This window comes from Micropterus salmoides, unplaced genomic scaffold (assembly GCF_014851395.1).
Source record: "Micropterus salmoides isolate LMB-PRFRI ecotype aquatic unplaced genomic scaffold, ASM1485139v1 Ms_hic_scaffold_2, whole genome shotgun sequence".
In the NCBI taxonomy this organism is placed as follows: Eukaryota; Metazoa; Chordata; class Actinopteri; order Centrarchiformes; family Centrarchidae; genus Micropterus; species Micropterus salmoides.
In genome coordinates, this window is record NW_024041150.1 from 24,294,401 (window position 1) to 24,314,921 (window position 20,521).

Sequence of the window (20,521 nt, forward strand, 5' to 3'; positions counted from 1 at the left end):
TCCTTTGGGGTTCTAATGGTAAAATGGGGTGCACTGAGATCTGAGGAAGATAAAGACCTACAACCTCAAGGCTCAAATTCAGCGGATGCACTGATTGAAGTACAGCGGTTCAGTAGTAGCTGTGACCTTTCATTCACTTACGTGGAAGCGCAGACAAAGCAATGCTCTGAAATTAGGTAGGCCACAAAAGTAAATACTATCCTCACTCATACTCATCCTGCAGAAAACGTCCTCTGAAACTAATACATTATTATACGTAAAAATATAACATATTTTCTGTTGCTGCCCCCAGACTTTGGAACAGTCTTCCGTATAACATAAAGTAGTCCTGCCCACCATTGAGAACTTCAAATCTAAATTAAAAACCTACCTTTTCTCTGGCTTTTGCCTGATTCTGACCCAATGGTTTTTGTCAGGCCCACTTAGAATTATTTTAATTGTTCACTCACAGCATTTCAGTCTGACGCGCTGTTACTTATTTACTTTCAGTTTCTTTGAATTTGATTTTAACCCGAGTACTCCATATTCTTTTTATTGATATACTGTACAGGTGTTGTATTGTGTATTTGGATAAGGTATATACTCTTTGTTCTTGTGTTTGTGTATACTTGTATTTGTGTATGTTGTGCACTTGTAAAGCACATTGGGTCAACTCATGTTGTTTTTTAAATGTGCTATACAAATAAAGTGACTTGAGAATCAGTGCATGAGTAGCATGTTACTGTTGTAGCTGCTGGTTGTGGAGCTACCTTTAGCTACTTCACATACAGCTGGGTAGTTTAGTCCATTGCCTCCCAATCAATAGAAGTCCGGCCCCCTCTTGAGGGTCAGGATAAATCTGAGGGGTTGTGAGATGATTAATAGAGTCGGAAAGCAGAAAAATTTCTGCACCACAATGAATTTGAATGACTTGAACAGCTATTTTAAATGAAACCATCTGATTAGTTTACAGGAAGAATCACTTTGGTGGATCTGCTAATACCCAAGGTGCAAAATTTACTTTTTTGTCCACCAGCCAATGGCCAGTGAATGCTCAAGTTGTTCCAGCCACTCCATAGATGACCACAGTTTTTTAGCTGGTGAGAGAAGTAAATCTACCAGCATTTTGCATATTTTACTAGCATTTGGCTGGTGGCTGGTGCTAATTTTGAACCCTGCCAATACCCCATCTAAAATGTGAAAAGAGGCCCCAACTTTTTGTGATTGTTCACCTGCCCTTAGGTTGGATACTATGTCCAGTACATGCTATTTATTCTATAATCTTACATATGTTTTTTAAGACAAACTCTTCATCTGAAAAGTAACTACTTACTTTTACTAGTGTAAAAATTACAATATTTCCCACTGACAATTAGAGCAGAAACTTAAAATAGCATAAAATGGAAAAATTAAAAAGTACCTCAAAATTTCACCTCAGAAAGTACTGTACTTGTAAAGTATACGCTTAGTTACTTTTCATCATTGGCTAAAACATTAAGATTGGTGCTGACAGTACTTTTTGAGCAGCACAACCCCTCATAAAGTCTAACAAGGAGTTAACTGAGTCTAACTGACTCCTAAGAGAAGCACACTCACCATGTCTTTGTCTGAGAATAATATTTTGATAAACAAAAGGAGCCCATGTAATTTATAAACAATCAAATATTTACTTATGTGATGTAATAGCTATTCTTTATAGTCATGATTATTATTATTCTGTCACCTTCATCAAATGTGCAAGCCCAGTTTGTGACAAAGGATTCCCACTTCAATACTTATATACATATAGGGTTCCAATAATATCACAAATGTAGTTTGTCTGTAATTTTGTAATTGGAAAATTTCTAATTCTCTATTTCAATAATAGGGAAAATATAAAGTTAGGTTTACACAGAACTCAATATAAATGTATTAGTAATTTATTATAGGAAAATATTCTTCATAGGTGTTTTATTGTTTGCCTTTAGACAAATTCCACAGCTGCATGTTATGCTTAGCAACAGCTCAGTGTTGTACACTGACTAATAGAGTCTTTAGCCTGTGGGAGCCACTAAAGGGAATAATAAAGGTCTTTCCAGGAAACATGTAGGAAATTATTAATGAAATTAGAGATACCTAAAATAAAGTGTTACCAAATAATGTCAATAAAACATAAGGGTTAACACTGGGTTTTAATTTTTAATGCACATCCAGTTAATCATCACAGCGATAAAAGAAGAGCATGGCATTAAAAAAAAATATTCACCATAGCAAATCTGGAAGTCACAGTTCATTCACACAGTATGAGTCTATGCAGGCATTTAACACTACAGTGAAGCCATTATGGTGCAGAGTGTTCTCTACTTTTGGCTCCAGGCACTGCAATCCTACTGTAAATTATTAGTCTAATACAGGGGTTCTCAAACATTTGTTCTGCTTCCAAAAGAGGGCGTGACAGAAAAGATTTGAGAACAAAACGTCTTATAGTTCAAACTTTTGAACAGTGTAGCCGCACATTCAAGTATAACATCAGGAGAGAACTGACCAGAGCAGCAAACACGACAATTGATCATCACAGACTGTGTCAAACCATAAACAATACAAGCATTCAGTCAATACACGAGAACATGGAATTATTTAGATTGGATATGTTAGTAAGGTGGTACATTAAAAGCTAAGTGACCTATTAAAAAAGCAAATGGCTACAGATTCAGCTGCACATCAGTCACAGTTTATCAGTCATGTATTGTTAGCTACATTCTAGCAGTTAGTAGATTTTTGGAGTGCTAGGAACAGCAGAGTCATCAACTTAAATAAAATAAATTACACACTGTATACAAAATAAGACATTCCCAAACAGTCTAACTCCACCACTGCACAAAGCAAACCAACCTTTATACAGTTAAAGGTCTGCACTCACTTCTTCTCAACTTTGGCAAACTAGAGGTCATTTTAGCACTTGCTGTGGAAATACCAAAGTGTGGGAAAAGCTGTCTCTAGGCTTTATTAAAGGAGCTTAGTTGTGATTTTAGTTAAGCAGTACATTTTTTAACCTCTAGTGTACACAGAGTATATTCTACACCGTTTAATATTCAAACTGGCACACATAAAAGAGAAAGCTGGCTGTTAGTTTCGAGTGAGTTCATTCATAGTTGTTGGATTGAAACAAAGAAAGTTAGATCTCTTCTGTTCCTTCCCTCTCTGTGTGTAAGACATGGAGGGTCTGCGCAGCATGGTCAGCCCAGTGGACTAGCTCCAGGAGCACTCGATAGGTCCACATTTTCAGCCCGAAAACTCCCCCAGCACCATCGGTTTCCTACACAGAAGAGAGCAAGTTCACATCCACTGGCTTTCATTATACACAGATCCAGTACAAAAGAATAAGACATGGTGTTAGGGTAAAGTAAAACATCAGGGTAGGCTAAAGTAAAACATTCTTTCAGAGTAACTGTCCAGTTTCATTGTTAAAAATCTAAGAGTTGGAGAATGCAGTCAGGGAAAACCCTTGATGTTCTAAGCAAGAAGACATGGAAGAAAAAAATATGCAGGACATCAAGTTAAGAAACTATTTAGCCATTTCTAAAAATGATATGAAATGCATATGTTTGTATTTGGTTCCAAAGTCAAAGTTTCATAAAAGTAAATACATTTACACCAGCAAATAACAACAACACTGAAACATTATAACCTTTTAAGTTGACATGGTTAAAATGAGCAGACAGTTGCTTATTTACACGTCCAACAGATAGGGAGCAACATTATCATTCATCTGTAGTTGTGTTTGTGTACATCTGGCGAATGGAAGTCCAAAATGTCACTCTCCTTTTAGCTCAGTGTTGGTCTCCAACACCTACTGAGGAAAATATAGGTCTCTTTAGTTGCTAAATTCTCCACTATGTTCACCAGCTAGTTGCTTACTTTGTCTGTCTGCTGTTTGGTGCTGAGCAGGTAGTGTACACTGTTTATCAGAGCTGCCTGGTGCTGCTGCAATATTAGAATGAACTAAATTGTGACGTAACAGGTGGGGAAATCAAAACAATTACCTAAAAAGCTCCGTAGACCAGAGTGTAACTGATGGGTGACCATTCATTGTAGATTCTTCACTACAAGTGACACCTCTCACATTGAATGTGGTCATTTAATCCATTCTTAATATAAAAATATTGTTAATAATAATAATAATAAATGCATATAACTGCCACATGTAGGAGACAAAACTGATTTTCATGGAGAAAAGCAGGGTTTCTCTGCCACATGTATGATTGTATAATAGGGGCCTAGGGTCATCTATGTTCAAATTTTAATGGAAACTATGCAATACTTTATTTATGGAGATACAAAAAAATGGAAATACATTTCCTAAACATGTATAAAGCACAAAGACAGTGTTGGCTGTTCACATAGGAAACAAAAAGCCCGGGAGATTAATAAATAAAGTGCTTTATCGGGTTAAATAGGTTTGCAGCAGTTTTTTTTTTTTTTTTTTTTTTTAGGTGTAGACTTTATCTGAAATTGTTCACAAAAATATCCAAGGAAGGTTAAAATCAGGGGCAATTGGACTTATATTTGAAGACGTTTCGCCTCTCATACGAGGGGCTTCTTCAGTTCAGACTGACTGGCAGGGAGTCCCAGCTATTTTACCTCTGTGTCGTCATTACCAAGGTGGTGGATACTGCTTGGTTACAGCCAGTCGTTATGGTTGTTACCTGAGGCCAAGTCTGAACGACTGCTGTTGGCATTGTCACATGAGTGTGAGCATTTGTTTAAACTCCTGGGAAAGATGAAAGGACAGCATTGTAGGTGGTGGAGACGTGATGTAACTTAGTCCAGTCGCCCTTGACTTTAACCTTCCTTAGATAATTATAACCTGAATGACTGAGAATCTTCACAGACATATCACAAAAATATGTTACTTTAAAGTATATATATACGTACTGTATGGTTTTGTATGCGTTACCAGTAGATACATTTGTGTTTGATAAATGGTTGTTTCTTGTAATTGCATGAGAGGATGGGCTTTACGGAATCAAAACATCCATCCATCCATCGTCAACCGCTTATCCTGTGTACAGGGTCGCGGGGGGCTGGAGCCAATCCCAGCTGACATTGGGCGAAAGGCGGGGTACACCCTGGACAGGTCGCCAGTCCATCGCAGGGCGGAATCAAAACATAACTAACTAAATACTGTACCTCATTACACTGGTGATCTGGGGTGACTTCCAGGGTCATGTTCTCGTTCTCCGCCAGACCTTTAGTGCTGTGGAGCATGTGCTCCAGCCGGAGTCGGACATTCTTCCTCATGGTCTCGTAGTCGCCCTCCAGCTCACCCCATTCCTCCTCTTCCTTCAGGATGACACAGTGGAGCAGCCCCAGGCACTGCCGCAGAGCTGCATGCAGCAACTGCACCTGCTGCTCCGCCCCAGGCCCCTCACAGTCAGGGGAGAGGGAGATGATGCGCCCGCCATCTGGGGTGTAGTCGGACAAGAAGGTCTCCTTCTCTTTCTGAAAGGGCAAGGAAAAGAAATTTTTTCCCCCCACTTGATGCTGGGTGAAAAGCAGACTATGCAAGGTGCTACTGGCCTAGCACTTGTGCCTTTCATTTTTATTTTAGATCAGTTACAAATTTAACACAAAGTGACAACCATATTGATTATATTGATCAATTTTGTTCTAAAAGGAAGATGAGGCACAGAAGCATGACAGCAGGAAAAAAATCCAATACACTCTATCCATTAGGCACCCAGGGAAAATGGAGGGTTGTGGGGTGTGTGTGTGGGGGGGGGTATTTTAGTATGATTACACTCCACCACAACATCCCTTTCAAGAAGACACAAGTGCATACATATAAAATCAAATGTACGCAACATATAATACGTTATATATAATGTAAGTTAAATATACACTTCAAAACGTGACAGGTAGCTAGCTACCTCAGTACAAAAACAGGCTCACATTAAAGCAAGCCACAATTAACGGAAAGGGGAGTGTGTCAGACCGCCTGACCAGTATGAGGTAAGCATAACGACTGTGTAAACTGATAACTCACGTATAGCTGGAGCAGATGAGTACATTCGTGGTGCAGTAGTCGGGCAAGAGCGACCGCTCTCCCCGTCTGCGACCGGCCAGGCACCGGCGTGTCCACCACGGTTATCAGCTCCTCCTGCTCTGCCATTTGCACTCCAGCCCTGTTTAGATACGTGGTTTGCAGCGAGCTGGACAACCACCGAGCAGGAGTGCCCCACCCCCCCTAACGTCGTACCGAAACAACGTTTTTTTTCCCCACGCGGAGTGTTTTTGGATACTATTTCTGTTTGAACACTGACCGGAGACCTTCACACCGAGCGTCAATAAAACGTGTTGCTGTCGGTGTGTTAGCACGCACGCAACGAGGGGATTTAATAGGTTCCGCAAGCCACAGGGGCGTTTTAGGGGGACGCACAGGAGTGCCCTTTTCCCCCCCAAAACGTCACAATGTGGCCCACCCATACACAAACAATAATAACTTCCTTTATCAGTTTTCACTTGAAAACCACACAGAGACTACACTTTATATATTTTATGACCAATAAAAGACGGAGTTTCTTTTAGAAATGTACACATTCTGCAAACTATTTTTTGTAGGAATGTAGAGAAAACAGAAACTGCTTTGCATTGTTCTTATGCAGAATTTGTTTTATTTAAAGGAATTACATTCCTAATTATCATAGTTTTTGATCTTTGATTAGCAAAATGATGATAAAAAAATACGAAAATTAAAAATGATATATATATACATATATTACATCTTCACAAAACATAATATACTGTAAAAACTGAATACCCCTTTTATCACAGGGTAATAAAAGACACATAATCTCCTCTTCAATCAAAGGGAAGGCTGTTATTGAATTTGGTGATTAATTCATTTATTTATGTAAAGACATTGCCCTGGCCATTGTTGCAAATGAAGTTGGAATATTTATTTTTCTTGTTTGCTACACATGAAGTACATTTTAGCTATTAATTACATATATATAATATACAGTCCCGTCCGAAAGTATTGGAACGGTAAGGCAAATTCCTTTGTTTTTGTTGTTCACTGAAGACATATGGGTTTAAGATCAAAAGGTGACTATGAAACAAGAGTTCAGAATTTCAGCTTTTATTTTCTGGTATTTACATCTAGATGTGTTCAACAACTTAGGACATACCACCGTTTGTATTAGACCACAGCATTCTTAGGTGAGCAACAGTAATGGAACAGATAATCTTAAAGTAAATAACATTTAATATTTGGTGGCATATCCCTTGCTTGCAATAACTGCCTCAAGCCTGCGACCCATCAACATCACCAAACTGTTGCATTCTTCATTTGTGATGCTATTCCAGGCTTTTACCGCAGCTTCTTTCAGTTTGTTTCGGGGTGTTTCTCCCTTCAGTCTCCTCTTAAGGAGGTGAAATGCAGCTCTATTGGATTAAGGTCAGGTGACTGACTTGGAAAACTTCCACTTTTCCCCCCTGATGAAGTCCTTTGTTTTCTTGGCAGTGTGCTTTGAGTCATTGTCCTGCTGCATGATAAACTTCCTCCCGATTAGTTTCAATGCATTTCTCTGTAAATTGGCAGACAAAATGTTTCTGTCCACTTCTGAATTCATTCTGCTGCTACCATCATCAGTTACATCATCAATAAATATTAATGAGCCTGTTCCAGAGGCAGCCATGCACGTCCAAGCCATGACATGACCTCCACCATGCTTCACAGATGAGCTTGTATGCTTCGGATCATAAGCAGTTCCTTTCTTTCTCCACACTTTGGCCTTTCCATCACTTTGGTAGAGATTAATCTTGGTCTCATCAGTCCATAAGATTGTGTTACAGAACTTTTGCATCTCATCTCCTCGTACTTCTTTGCAAATTGCCCAATGTTTGCCCAATGGCTCTGGTCGATTTTCCTTCTTTTCTCAGCTTGACAATGGCTTGCTTTTCTCCCACAGACAGCTCTCTGGTCTTCATGTTGGTTCATCCTCTTTAACAGCAAATGCAGTCTGTATAGGTTTGAACCCAGGATGAAAACTTAAGCTGATGATACACAGAGCAACCTTTAGAGCAATCGTGCAGGGCAACGTTGTCGTCAATGGTAATGAGTAAAGATTACTACCCCAATCCCCTTCCCTCACCACTCCGCCATCCGCCCAGCACTGCCACTATCCGTTCAAAACATAATTAGACTTGCCACTAGCAAGATTGCCCAGCAACATTGCTCAAAAAGTTGCCCCATATATCATTGGCTTTACAGAGCCATTTAATGTTTGGACAATCAAACCTAAAAGGCAACACCTGGGCAACAAGATACATCTGTCAAGCACATGTTCCAATAGTTTTGCTCACTTGAAAAATGGGTGGGTTCAAATAAAGGGTGGTATGTCCTGAGTTATTTAACACATCTAGATGTGAATACCATGAAAAGAGAGCTGAAATTCTGAACTCTTGTCTTCTACTCATCTTTTGATCTTAAACCCAAATGTCTTCAGTGAACAACAAAAACAAATGAATGTGCCTTACTGTTCAAATACTTTTGAACTAAGATAATATTTCGGTTTTGTTTATGTCAGATGAAACAAGGTGTCAAATAAGATTTCCGGTTTACTATGGCCTAAACAGTTGGAATTGTTTGGGATATTATAATGATTTTTCCTTAGGCGTATTAATTAAGAGATTTGTTTTGCTATTATACACTGCTCAAAAAAATAATGGGAACAACACAATGTAACTCCAAGTCAATCACACTCCTGTGAAATCAAACTGTCCACTCAGGAAGCAACACTGATTGACAATCAATTTCACATGCTGTTGTGCAAATGGAATAGACAACAGGTGGAAATTATAGGCAATTAGCAAGACACCCCCAATAAAGGAGTGATTCTGCAGGTGGTGACCACAGACCACTTCTCAGTTCCTATGCTTCCTGGCTGATGTTTTGGTCACTTTTGAATGCTGGCGGTGCTTTCACTCTAGTGATAGCATGAGACGGAGTCTACAACCCACACAAGTGGCTCAGGTAGTGCAGCTCATCCAGGATGGCACATCAATGCGAGCTGTGGCAAGAAGGTTTGCTGTGTCTGTCAGCGTAGTGTCCAGAGCATGGAGGCGCTACCAGGAGACAGGCCAGTACATCAGGAGACGTGGAGGAGGCAGTAGGAGGGCAACAACCCAGCAACAGGACCGCTACAGTGTGGTTTTTCCACTTTGATTTTGAGTGTGACTCCAAATCCAGACCATCCTTGATTTCCATTGATCATTTTTGTGTGATTTTGTTGTCGGCACATTCAACTATGTAAAGAAAGGAGTATTTAATGAGATTATGTCATTCATTCAGATAGGATGTGTTATGTAGTGTTCCCTTTATTTTTTTGAGCAGTGTATATAGTCTACTGTAAGTACATTATAGATGTTGTGTACCCTTTTCATGTGTCTTGAGTCCTTAACGTTATATGTATAAATATGTTTATAATCTATAATTTTGTCACCCGGATTGTGATTTGTGATACTGTGCTGTTATGAAATTATAGTTGCGTAGTCCTTTATTATAAAGTTACATTTGCGCGTCTTCGGTTTTTATTAAATATTAACTAAAAAAGTAAATTATGTTAACTCCTATATATGCTTTGATGCCGCTTGTCTGCTTTATTGGTCTTGTCTTTCATATTTATGTTTATTAGTGTGTAATAGCCATGATACATACATAAACTAGAACTGTATAATCTTGTTTAAAGAACAACTCAAGAATAAGAGACTTCAGAACACAAACTGTTTATTATAGTTATTCTGAATACATTTTCTGATAAATTAAAATTGTAAGATTAGGAGTGCTCAGTAGTAGTGGCAGTGAGGTATATTTTATTATCCAAGATTGCTTCAAAAGACAACTGCTGACGATTTCCATTATAATACTACTGCCCGCATAGTCTTAACTGTGAAAAAATATTAAAGCAAGAATTGGCATATAGTACAATACAGCAAAGAAGTGACACTTTTCAGATCCTAGAAGGTGAACACAAACCAAAGGCCTTTTGACATGTCATAGTAGGGAATCAGGGTCCTTGTATGATGCGCATGATGGCTCACTGTCATGTTAATGTTATTGATAACTAACACCTGTGCCTATCCTAACATGACAAGTCAAAATCAAAGTCAAAGTCTGCAGTGAAAGGATCCATAAAGGAAATATCTTGCCTTACTCGAAGGATTTCAAACACTACTTAATTTAGATTTTGTCTGATTTCTTTTTGTCAGAACCTCTACTGATAGCAAAAAACAACTAGGTCCAGACTAAAAATTCAATACATTTTAAATACATTTTAAACTGGAATCGTAAAAACAAAGATGATTTACACCAAGAAACTCATTTGGTTGTAGTTGCTGCTCACAGTACATTTTTTCTGTAACTTTTAAAGTAACTGAAACTACAAGAGTGTGTCAATGATACTCCTCCATTCATGTTGCAAAAAGACACAACAACAATAGGGATACTATTGGGGCATAAATGTCATTTTTGACTTTCTTGTACAATATGTAAAATCACCTTATAGTCTTTTTAATCCCTAAAATGTCTTGACATACGCACATATATACAAACACATGGGTGACAAAACCACAGTTCAGTAAAATATTAATTAAGTGGTAAAAGAAGTGTATGTAATCTCTTATAAATCATACTCCCTGATGTAAAGTAGCTCTCTATAGCTATGTACTGTATTTGACTATTGTGTTACACTCCATCGACATAAAGTCTATTATTTCAAATATTTAAACAGTCTGTGTCTGCTTTAGCTTACTGTGTATGAAGAGCCCGGTCAGCTCATTTTGTGGCCTTCTATCTAGATTAAACTATCTCCATGCACCTCGGCACACTGTAACAGAATCTGTCTCTCTCCTTCCCTCTCCCAAATAATCCCCTCATCTTCCTTCCTCCTCTCCCCGTTACCCTCCCACATCATTTCCCCTACACCCTGATGACCACCGCCCACCACCACCCTGTCCCACAGCTCTCCCTCCCCCGGCAGCTGTGCATCCTCATTGACCTCCCTGCCCCACTGCGTGGCCTGCTGGGAAGCCAGAGAGGCTGTGGAGGCCAGCGTGGTGACAGAGCTCAGGGTGAGGAGGGTACTCTGGGTGTCAGCAGTGGACATGGATGTGATAGTGCTGGCAGGAAGGGTGGAGAGGTGGATGAACTGGGGGTGGCTAGTGTTAGAAAGGTGAGCAGGAGAAGCAGTGGTGAGGTGCAGCAATGTTGGAGCTTGCTGCTGATGTGCCACCTGCACCACATGATGCGTGGGCAGCTGGAGGAACTGGCCTTGAGATACATCTATTTGAGTCTGTGGAGCAAGTGGGAGCACCACCTGCTGCAGTGGAGTGAGCGTACCACTTGCCGCTTCCTCACTCTCCTGGTTGACAGAGGGCTGGTCAGGCTGGGTGAGCGCCGGGACCGTCGCTGCGATGGGGGTGGGACTGCTTATTACAGAGCCCCCATTAGCTGCTAGGGCTTCAGCTATGAGCACCTCGGGGTGGCTCTTGGCCTTGTGGGCAACAACTGAGTCCTTTTTCTCAAACCTTTTGTCGCAAATGGAGCAAGAGAACTGGTAGGAGGCTTCTGCATCATGCTTCTTCATGTGCCAGTTTAAGGAGGCCTTCTGACGGCAGGTGAAGCCGCAGATCTCACACCTGCCACACGGTGGAGACAAAGAACAGGTTTTAGTGATCTAAAGCTCATGTATTATTCGTGATGTTTCATCTTTGAATTACCAGAAATTTACTCCATCCTTTCCTTAAGTAAAAGTAGTTATACCAGAGTGTAAAAGTCCTGCATTCAAAATGTTACTCAAGTAAAAGCCAAAAAGTATTATCAGCTAAATTTACTTACCATTTAAAAGTAAAAGTACTCACTGTGCAGGCAAAATTGTCATTCACATAGTTATATATTGTTGTATTGTAATATTATCAATAAATACTGTAGCACTGCCAAGATGGAGCTGATGCTAGCTATTTTATATACTATTAGTTGGTCAAACACACGGTATAATGATGCATTGTATTTTATATACTCATAATAGATTTTTATCTGCAAAGTAATTTCTCACTACGGCTGTCACATATAGAAGTATAAAGTTACTAAATGAAAACAATTAAATAAAGTACCACAGAATAGTACTTAAATAAAGAACTTTAGTTACATGTACTCCACTACTATTTTGAGTATGAGATTCTATGATTGGGAAGGTCAACTTGGGAGTCTGCAATATTCAGAGGAAGTTTTTTCTTCCCGTGTTTTCAGCAACACTTGGGTGATGTTATACTATGCTGAAAGAAATTAACAAAATGTTCAGTCCCCTTGCTTGCCTCTCAGTCCTGGAACTGGAACCATTTCTGATGCCACAGAAATATATATTTAAGTAATTAGATTAATTAAAATAATTAATACATTTTTGAAGTATCGCATTAGAAAAAGGTTGATGGAAACGGCAAAATACGAGAAAAAATTCTTAATTTTCGCGAAGAAGTTTTTATGCTCGCTTGGTTTTTGCCTTTGTCAAAAAAGAGTAAATGCGCTAAATGGGAGATGGACATGCTTTTGGCGAGTAAGTTCTGACATAGCGAACTTTAACTCGCGTCTGATCAGCTGTTTCCGCTGTCGTGGAGAAATGGCTGGTAGCAGTTTGCCCTCTTAAAACACATTCCTGAGGACCTCTCTCCATTTTTCATCAGTTCCATGCGGCTGGTTTTGTTTCTGGTTTGGAACCCATATGTCTTGTTTATTACAGCCATGTGTAACGTCAACTACTGACGTAACTACACTTGCCGTAGCCTGGTTTATTCGCTCCAAACCAGCCGATGGAAAAGCACATATTTCGCATTTACTATTTTTTTGCAACATTTGAAGAGTCAGCTTAAAATTCGCATGACAATAAAATAGAAACATGGCTTATGACACAACTTTTTGTCAAATTTGGCGAATCTAAGATCAGATGTACCTTTATTAATCCCCCGTATGGGAAATTTAGGTTGACATAGCAGCACAGAGTTATGTAAAACAACACATACAATAAAAGTAGAATCAGTAACATTTTACGTACGCTGTGCTATCCCACAACCTAGCTAACATTAAGCCTAGTTCACACTACACGAGTTTAAGCCCAATTTGCTGGCCGGAGAGCTCACCGACCGTCAGGCTGCAATCTGAGGTGGCGGTCGCCAGTTGATATGTGTGAACTACTTAACGACGCATCAAAACAGCTCCCCGACACATTTCTGACACATCGCCAACACCAGGCAGATATCTAGCATGCCAAATATCTGGAAGAGTCAGCCAACTCGACATCAACATCCAGCCAATGAGAGCAGGCAGAGAGCAGGCAGCTACTTTTTCTCTGCAAAACACTTTTAACTCCCCTGCAGCTCTCTCTGTAGCTCAGACAATCCCTGCTACCTGTGTGTGCTAATCCATTCTTTCACCAATATTCTTTGTCTTTATCATTGCTATCTTTATAATAAACAACAGACAAAACGTGGTTTGGAGACCAGCGTCGAGTGACACAGCCGGTGTCAGCTGTCAGTCACGTAGTGTGAACACCACAACGACTTCAAGATCCCGTCACAAGACGGCAAGTTGTGTAGTGTGAACACAGCAATCGGCCGATTACATTACTTGTTGTTCGCTCTGTAGCATGGTATTTGTCATGGTATTGGGAGTTCTCAAGAATTGTTTACTCCACCTTTAAATCGGTGGCAGCCCTAGACCATACTCCTATCACTCAAGATGACGCAGACTCATCAATAGGTACAATTTAGAAGGTTGTTTATTTAAAAAGGGGTTTATAATCTATTTCTTCATTCAAACTAGGGCTAAAACGATTCATCGATTAATAAAATGCATCGAAGCAAATTCTTTGCATCGACGCTTCGCTTAATCCATATAACTATACAGCACGCTGTTTCGCACGGACATCTATTACTGTCGCACATCGCGCTTACGCAGTTAACACGACGTGATTATGATGGAGCTGTTTGCAAAGTGGAGGAAGAGAGAGAAAATAGTGAGTGACAAAGAAGAAAGTGCCCAAAGTATGGGATTATTTCAAGCTAAAGAAAACAACAACAACTCTGTAATGTCACAGTCTGTCCACCATAAAACAAAACGTGTCGCCTCGGCAACAGCACGATAGCACCTGGTGAGAAAGCAGCCGGTGTTCTGCCAGCGGACCACAGACAAGATAACAGCAACTTTAGCATTTAAATGAAATCACGATTGACTGTTGAGTTGAAGCCAAAGTAGGCCGCAGACCTCAGCTGAAAATGTACACACGTGCGTTTGTTGTTCTCCTTTTTGTGCCGTGAGTTGTAACCTCACAGTCAGGAGTTAAATGGGTGTCGGAGAGATGCACCTCTAGCTCTCTCTGTAGCTCAGACGTTTCCTGCTACCCGCGTGTGCTAATCCATCCTTTCACCCAGATTCTTTGTAGTACTTCTTAAACGACGCATCGATGAATCGTTGAAATAATCTATAGAAGCTTTGAATACTAACATCATCGTTAGCTGCAGCCCTAATTCAAACCCAGATATACTAACTGTATGTACTGTTATGTTAATTATGTGAACTGAACAGGATTCTGTTGTGACTGAGCTCCACTTAGTTGAGGTAACAGGACAGGGCTTAAAGAGCTATCAGTAAGTTCAGAGTTTGATGTGTTTTGTTAACCTAGTATATTTCAAAACCTTTGTTTTTTTTCACGCAAGTAACACTAACAATATTTGTAGTTAACATAAAAAAGAAGAAAGTTATTTTAAATGGATAATTTGTAAAGAAATAAAACTAAAATAATGTACTGTCTTTACTTGCAATAATGGACACAAGACATGACTTGTTTACTTTTGCTCATTTTAAAGTTTTCCTTATCCACAGCTTGCAAAGTGACGTGGTCCTGCAAAATGTTGTGCCTACTCACTGTATTGGTTTCTCTCCCGTGTGGATCATCCTGTGCACAGCCAGGTTATGGGAGCTCTTGAAGGCTCGAGCACAATACTCACAGATGTAGTCCCTTTGGTCTGAAATCAGATGACAAGCAGAAATGAACAAACTACGTCACAGGATCAACAAACAAATAATAAAATATTTCTACCATCTCTTGGCTTGTAATGTCAGTGTTTCCCCACATATAGACTTTACATGGGTGGGCTGCCCAGGTATATTAACGGCTGCCAAAGTATATTTGCAGATCCATTTAAGCATTTAGCAGAGTAACACCTACAGAGATGTTATCTGGTATTACGTTACAAGATGCAGACTCTGTGGATATTTTACAAGCACAGACCAGGTAAAGCAACAGTGAACACACCAGTGCAGATGTCATTCGGTACCACGTTGGTTTAATCGCTTCAATAGGCTACGTCATTAACAAAAATCCTCCACATGTGAGCACCAGCTGCTGGAATAACTGGTGGGTGGAAAAATCCAAAAGAAGAGTTCTGTGTCTTTGACTTTATAAATAATACTGCTGATGGAGAAAGTCAGCAGAGCAGACACATACAGGGAGGCAGGGCAAACCAGTGTGTTCGCAGTGAGAGACCAGAGGTGTAGGTAGGTGTGTGTGTGTGTGTGTGTGTGTGTGTGTGTGTGTGTGTGTGTGTGAGAAATGGAGGGAAAGGGAGCAGATTCAAGTAGTGAGTAAACACTAAAATAAGGTGCATGATGAAGTAACCACCTGCCGCCAATGTTACACTGTCTTTCTGTGGGAAACACTCAATGTACTACTTGGAATTTGAAGCAGCTCAGAAATGGTCTATTATTTTGGTCATCAAATGCATATAAACATTAATGTATGGTGCCAGTGTAAACACTTTGTAAATGAACATCTGTGTCCTAATATCACCTGTATGGTGTTTAGCATGCCGCAACAGCTGTTTCTGCAGACGAAACAAGCGCCCACATGAGGGGTGATCACACACATACTTCTTTTTTAGCATGTGCTGGTATTTTATATGGTGCTGAAATAAAGAGGAGAGAAAAAGTGTGAGCTGGTTAAAAGATACAATGCCACACATAGTCCTTTACAGGTGAAACTATTTTAAACATTTAAAACAGTATGTAAAAATACTGTACATCAATTTGGTTTCTATGGCTGAGCTAATATAATATTGTTGCAGCTGTTCGGTGCTAAATTTAAAGACAGTGGTTGAAAAATAATTTGGGTCATCATGGTTACAGTTGACCGGATGGCAAACCTGTAGGTAGCGTGGGTGGGCCAAGACAGTACCACAGCCCTCCATTTCACATCGGACGTACTGCACTGGGGGCTTTTTCCTATGGAGGACAGAAAAAAGAGAAACTGTGTTATAATCATTCTCAATCTAAATAGTACCAGTCATCTACAGCAAAGAATACAACGAAGACCATTACCTCCGTTTTGGCAGCCGAGGGGCTTTGTCATCTTTTTGTTGTCTACCTCTCCTAAAATGAAAAGTATACAGAATTTGAACTAAAGAAAACACGTTATTCCTTCCTCTTAAAAGGAAGGAACATCTCAGAGTCAGAAAATGAATCAGATATGGTCAGAATGGTTCATTGAGAAACTAGTGCTGTAGCTCCAGTGTGAGACTCATTTAATGCTGTCCGTGGATAAGTCTGGCCTGATTATACGACCATGGAAAAATTATAAAATCAAGCAGTTGCAGATTACGCGCATATCTATGTTGTCAACTTCCTTCGTGGTGCACAGAACAAACCTTTTAAAAGTAAGCGGACTATCAGCGGGTGTGTGGCTTCGGGTACCAGTGAGAAAGTGAGTTATTGTTACTGCGTGCCATCTCTCCTTCTGTCCTATCAATGCCTACTTTGCTTACTTCCTGGGTGGCTCTGTGTTACTGTCCACTCCATCTTCACTCTGCACGACAATCTTGGTTGACTCTTCCTTTTTAATGTCACTTTCTTCTTCCTCCTTTTCTGACTCCTCTTCCTTGACCTCCTTTTGTTGCAACTTTGTTCCCCGCCTTGATTTTTCCCTAAGTCTTAAGAGATAAAGAATCATTTACAATTATAGTCAACATTTTAACATTTGATGTCATGTAATTTCATGATGGAAGTCTTCTTACAAAGTTATATTCATGACTAAATCTCAAATCTGAAAGGTAGTGAGCTCAACGTACGTCTTTGTCTCGGATTTATAGACAAGGTCATTTGGGTCATCTCTGAATGGAGGGTCCTTGTCAAGAGCCTCGACAGGATCTGCAACGCTAATAATCAAATCATATCAAACAAAAATCCAACATTTTCTCTGCTGCTCATTTAATAACTTGTATACCACTCACTTGTCATTGCTTTCTTTCAAAGAATCTGTTTCCTCTCCTGAAAAACAATGATAATGAATGTCATTTCAGTTTCAGAAGATTGCAGCTGTTTAATATTTTGAAGTATTATTGACATTTGTTAAATTTTACAGTCTGAAGTAAAAAAATTGCATGTGTTTTTAGCTTTACCACATGATGAAGACTCAATCTCTGCTTCAGGCTGCCATGCTGTTGCTGGTGTGGTGCGAGAGGCCCGGGTTAGAGGTCTCCCTTTGCCCTTTCTAGATTTGGACACCTTTGGTCCAAGAGCATGTTTGGATGCTAAGGAAGTCAGAGTCCCTGTGTATTGGTGACATGTGTGTTAAATTACAGAAATACAATTCCTGCTAATGGATGTGATTTACTAAAGTATGTGTCTTTGTACCTTTTTTGGCCGTCGATTTATTTAATATAGGTCTGCAAGAGAGAGAATACAGTGAATGACAGGCAGGTGCAAATCAAAATCAGTCTTTACCTAGAAAAATACATTGTATGCTCTAACTCTACAGCCCTTTGACAATGAACTAAACAGGATAACAAGCGCACAAGCATGCATGCAATTTATCTGTAGCTGTGTCAACATCTGGTAAACCTATAGCTTTAAGAAACCTCAGCGATATTGCACACTTCCGACAATTACAGCCCCAAGCCTTCTTGCAGTGCAATCTCACAAGTGCTTCTAACCTAAGAAGCCTTCTTGCAAGCGATGTAAGTTAGCTAACTTCTTGCAATAATAGTGTAACTTACAGCAAATTGGTTGATGTGCCTTTGTGCACGCACTTACTGCATGGCAGGTGTGTTTTTGGTGCGTCGTCCCGCAGGTCTCCCACGTCCACGGTGCAGGCTCGTTTGTTTTTTCATGCAAGGGGCATTCTTGGACTCACTAGTCCTGCCAGCTTTAGCTCCCCTGACTCGCAAAACACGGGTAGGACCCCCGGTCTCAGACCGACAGTCACCGGAGTCCGGGGAGGTCACTGCGGTTTTCATGCGCCTTTTACTTCCTCTTCTACCGCTGGACGATTCAGTCAAGTCCGGGGATGGGCTGGCGGCCTCCGTTGAGTCTCCGGTTGTCTCAATCTCTGGACGAGTAACGTTACTTGAAACCTTGTCTTCTTCAGAGTCCATGCCGCTCTTTTTTAACTGTTATAACCCTTACAGACTTTTGTTATTCGGTCAGTTATTTACATAGAAAATGAAAGAGCAACGTAACGTTAACGTGGAAGGCCCTGACGTTAGTGGGGCCAAGTTTTGTTAGCTCGGTCAGGAGTACATTTTTAGTCAATACGCAAGCATTTTATTACCTAGCTTATTAATAAAAAAGGTCACGTTGTATGATAAATATAGTTACCGTATACAAACATTAAGCATTACTTCTTAAAGCTATAGCAAACCTCATATTTCTTTGGCAGCGACTAGGCCTGTTTGGGTTGCGTCTCCTTTAAGAGCACAGCCGCAGTATCACGGAAATGCGAAAATGTTGCTTGGACTAGCGGGCTTCCATACTAATTACAATAGTGGTTATGGGAAATGTAGTTATAATTAAAGCAATTAGCTTTATGCATGTTTATGCTAAACTTGTTAAAATATGACAATCAGTTTTTTGGTCAAATTTATAATTAGATTATTTTTTACAGTTATTTTAGACCGATAAGTCTGTTTCATTATATGGCACACAAATGATATCTAAAATAATGAGATGCTGTCCCTGCCTTGGACTGGACCATTCCAGGGTGTACCACGCCTTTCGCCCGATGTCAGCTGGGATTGGCTCTACTCCCCCGTGACCCTGTACACAGGAAAATATTATAGATGCTACCTTATGTTTTTTATTCTTATAGACATATAGCCTATTTCATTACCATCCATCCATCCATCCATCCATCCATCCATCCATCGTCAACCGCTTATCCTGTGTACAGGGTCGCTGTAAGCGGTATTAATGTTTGTGAATGTGCTGTACAGCTTCTGCCACCAGGTTGTGTTTTAAGGAGAGGTTTGCTCTTTTGGGAGGTAATACTTAATACAGGCATCTCAATAAACCTACCTACCTAGAAAATTTTCCACCAACTGCCACTGAACATTACCCATTGTATTACTGATTGGGCATGATTTGCAAGTAGCCAAAAATATGTCCCCACTCTTGTTTTTCAGGTTTGATCACTCCCTTATAATTGTTGGCTATTTGGCTACTTGGCATAGAAGGAAATATATCATGATCATGGCTCATAAGTAGTTGGTTAATGAATATATAACTATATAATTGTTATTATATAGTGCCAATTCATAACAAAAGTTATCTCATGCACTACACAGTTCCCACTATGAGTAAGCACTTTGCGACACAGGCAAGGAAAAACTCCCTTTCAGCAGGTAGGAACCTGTACATGTAATTTTTTTAGTGCTTGTCCACACAGGTACCAAAAATACCAAACCGCAAAACCAGTCCATCTGCTGATTTGACCACAAGCTCCAGAATCATCAGTGGTGAACCCTACTGGATGGAAATGAAAATGCATCTTCTGTTGGCTCTGCCACTTCTACAGAGGTGCATAATGTGTCAGGACTGATCAATTCCTCGACAAGAACAGTGACACCTTTACCAAATTCAACTGTGATGCAGTGGTATCCAATGACACCCATTCAGCATCAGTGCATGAAACTCCCACATCTACAACCATGGAAAATACTGTGGCAACAATATCGAAAAGCAAAAAACACAGAATTTATAATGACTTGAAGTCAACAGTTTCAGCTGAGGCTAATGCACCAAAAGTAACTGAATCTACCACAACACCAGCACAAATTATACAATCTGTCGAAACACAAAGTGCATCCGTAGCAACAAAATACAACACAACCCCATTTAAAAAATACAACATCAAAATTATCTGCCTCTGCGCAAAGTACATTATCTGTGGCAACAGGTGTTACCACCACAATGACAGAAAATAGTAGAACAGGAACAGCAAGGACACAAATCAGAGCTGTAACAACACAATCAACAACTATGGCAGAAATGACAGCATCTGTGGTGACAGAACTGGTTAAATCATACCATCCACACCTGACCCTCTAACCCTAACCCTTACCCCAACCTTCACAGGGGTGTGTGCCTTAACCTAAGTCAGTAATTGTATGCATGTTGAGTGGTCCGGTCGGGAAACAGAGATTGAAAATTGGCATTTTGGGAGGCATGAACAAATGCCAA

General features: G+C 40.1%; 1 protein-coding gene across 2 annotated transcripts; it reads right to left on the reverse strand.

Annotated features, from left to right (window-relative positions):
* Nucleotides 1-9,731: 9,731 nt before the first annotated feature.
* LOC119912471 (E3 ubiquitin-protein ligase ZFP91-like) lies at nt 9,732-18,781 on the reverse strand. Of its 2 annotated transcripts, none has more exons than XM_038731682.1 (11): nt 18,098-18,781; nt 17,699-17,730; nt 17,464-17,595; nt 17,296-17,332; nt 17,134-17,220; nt 16,831-16,995; nt 16,388-16,438; nt 16,213-16,291; nt 15,861-15,975; nt 14,937-15,036; nt 9,732-11,658 (listed from the first exon to the last, which is right to left on the reverse strand). In XM_038731682.1, the coding sequence occupies exons 1-11, from the start codon at nt 18,436-18,438 to the stop codon at nt 10,815-10,817; spliced, it is 1,983 nt and encodes a 660-aa protein (XP_038587610.1). In that variant the 5' UTR covers nt 18,439-18,781; the 3' UTR covers nt 9,732-10,814. The 2 variants fall into 2 exon arrangements, with proteins under 2 accessions (XP_038587610.1, XP_038587609.1); XM_038731681.1 differs by having other exon boundaries at nt 17,464-17,613.
* Nucleotides 18,782-20,521: the final 1,740 nt, after the last annotated feature.

Bases quoted from the DNA above. Each gene is read 5' to 3' on its own strand.
- LOC119912471 (XM_038731681.1), bottom strand. From the start codon at position 18,438: ATGGACTCTGAAGAAGACAAGGTTTCAAGTAACGTTACTCGTCCAGAG. The intron at 17,333-17,463 runs GTAAAGCTAAAA...ATTGTTTTTCAG, and splicing joins GATTGAGTCTTCATCATGTG to GAGAGGAAACAGATTCTTTG. The intron at 16,439-16,830 runs GTAAGCAAAGTA...TTTTCATTTTAG, and splicing joins AACACAGAGCCACCCAGGAA to GAGAGGTAGACAACAAAAAG.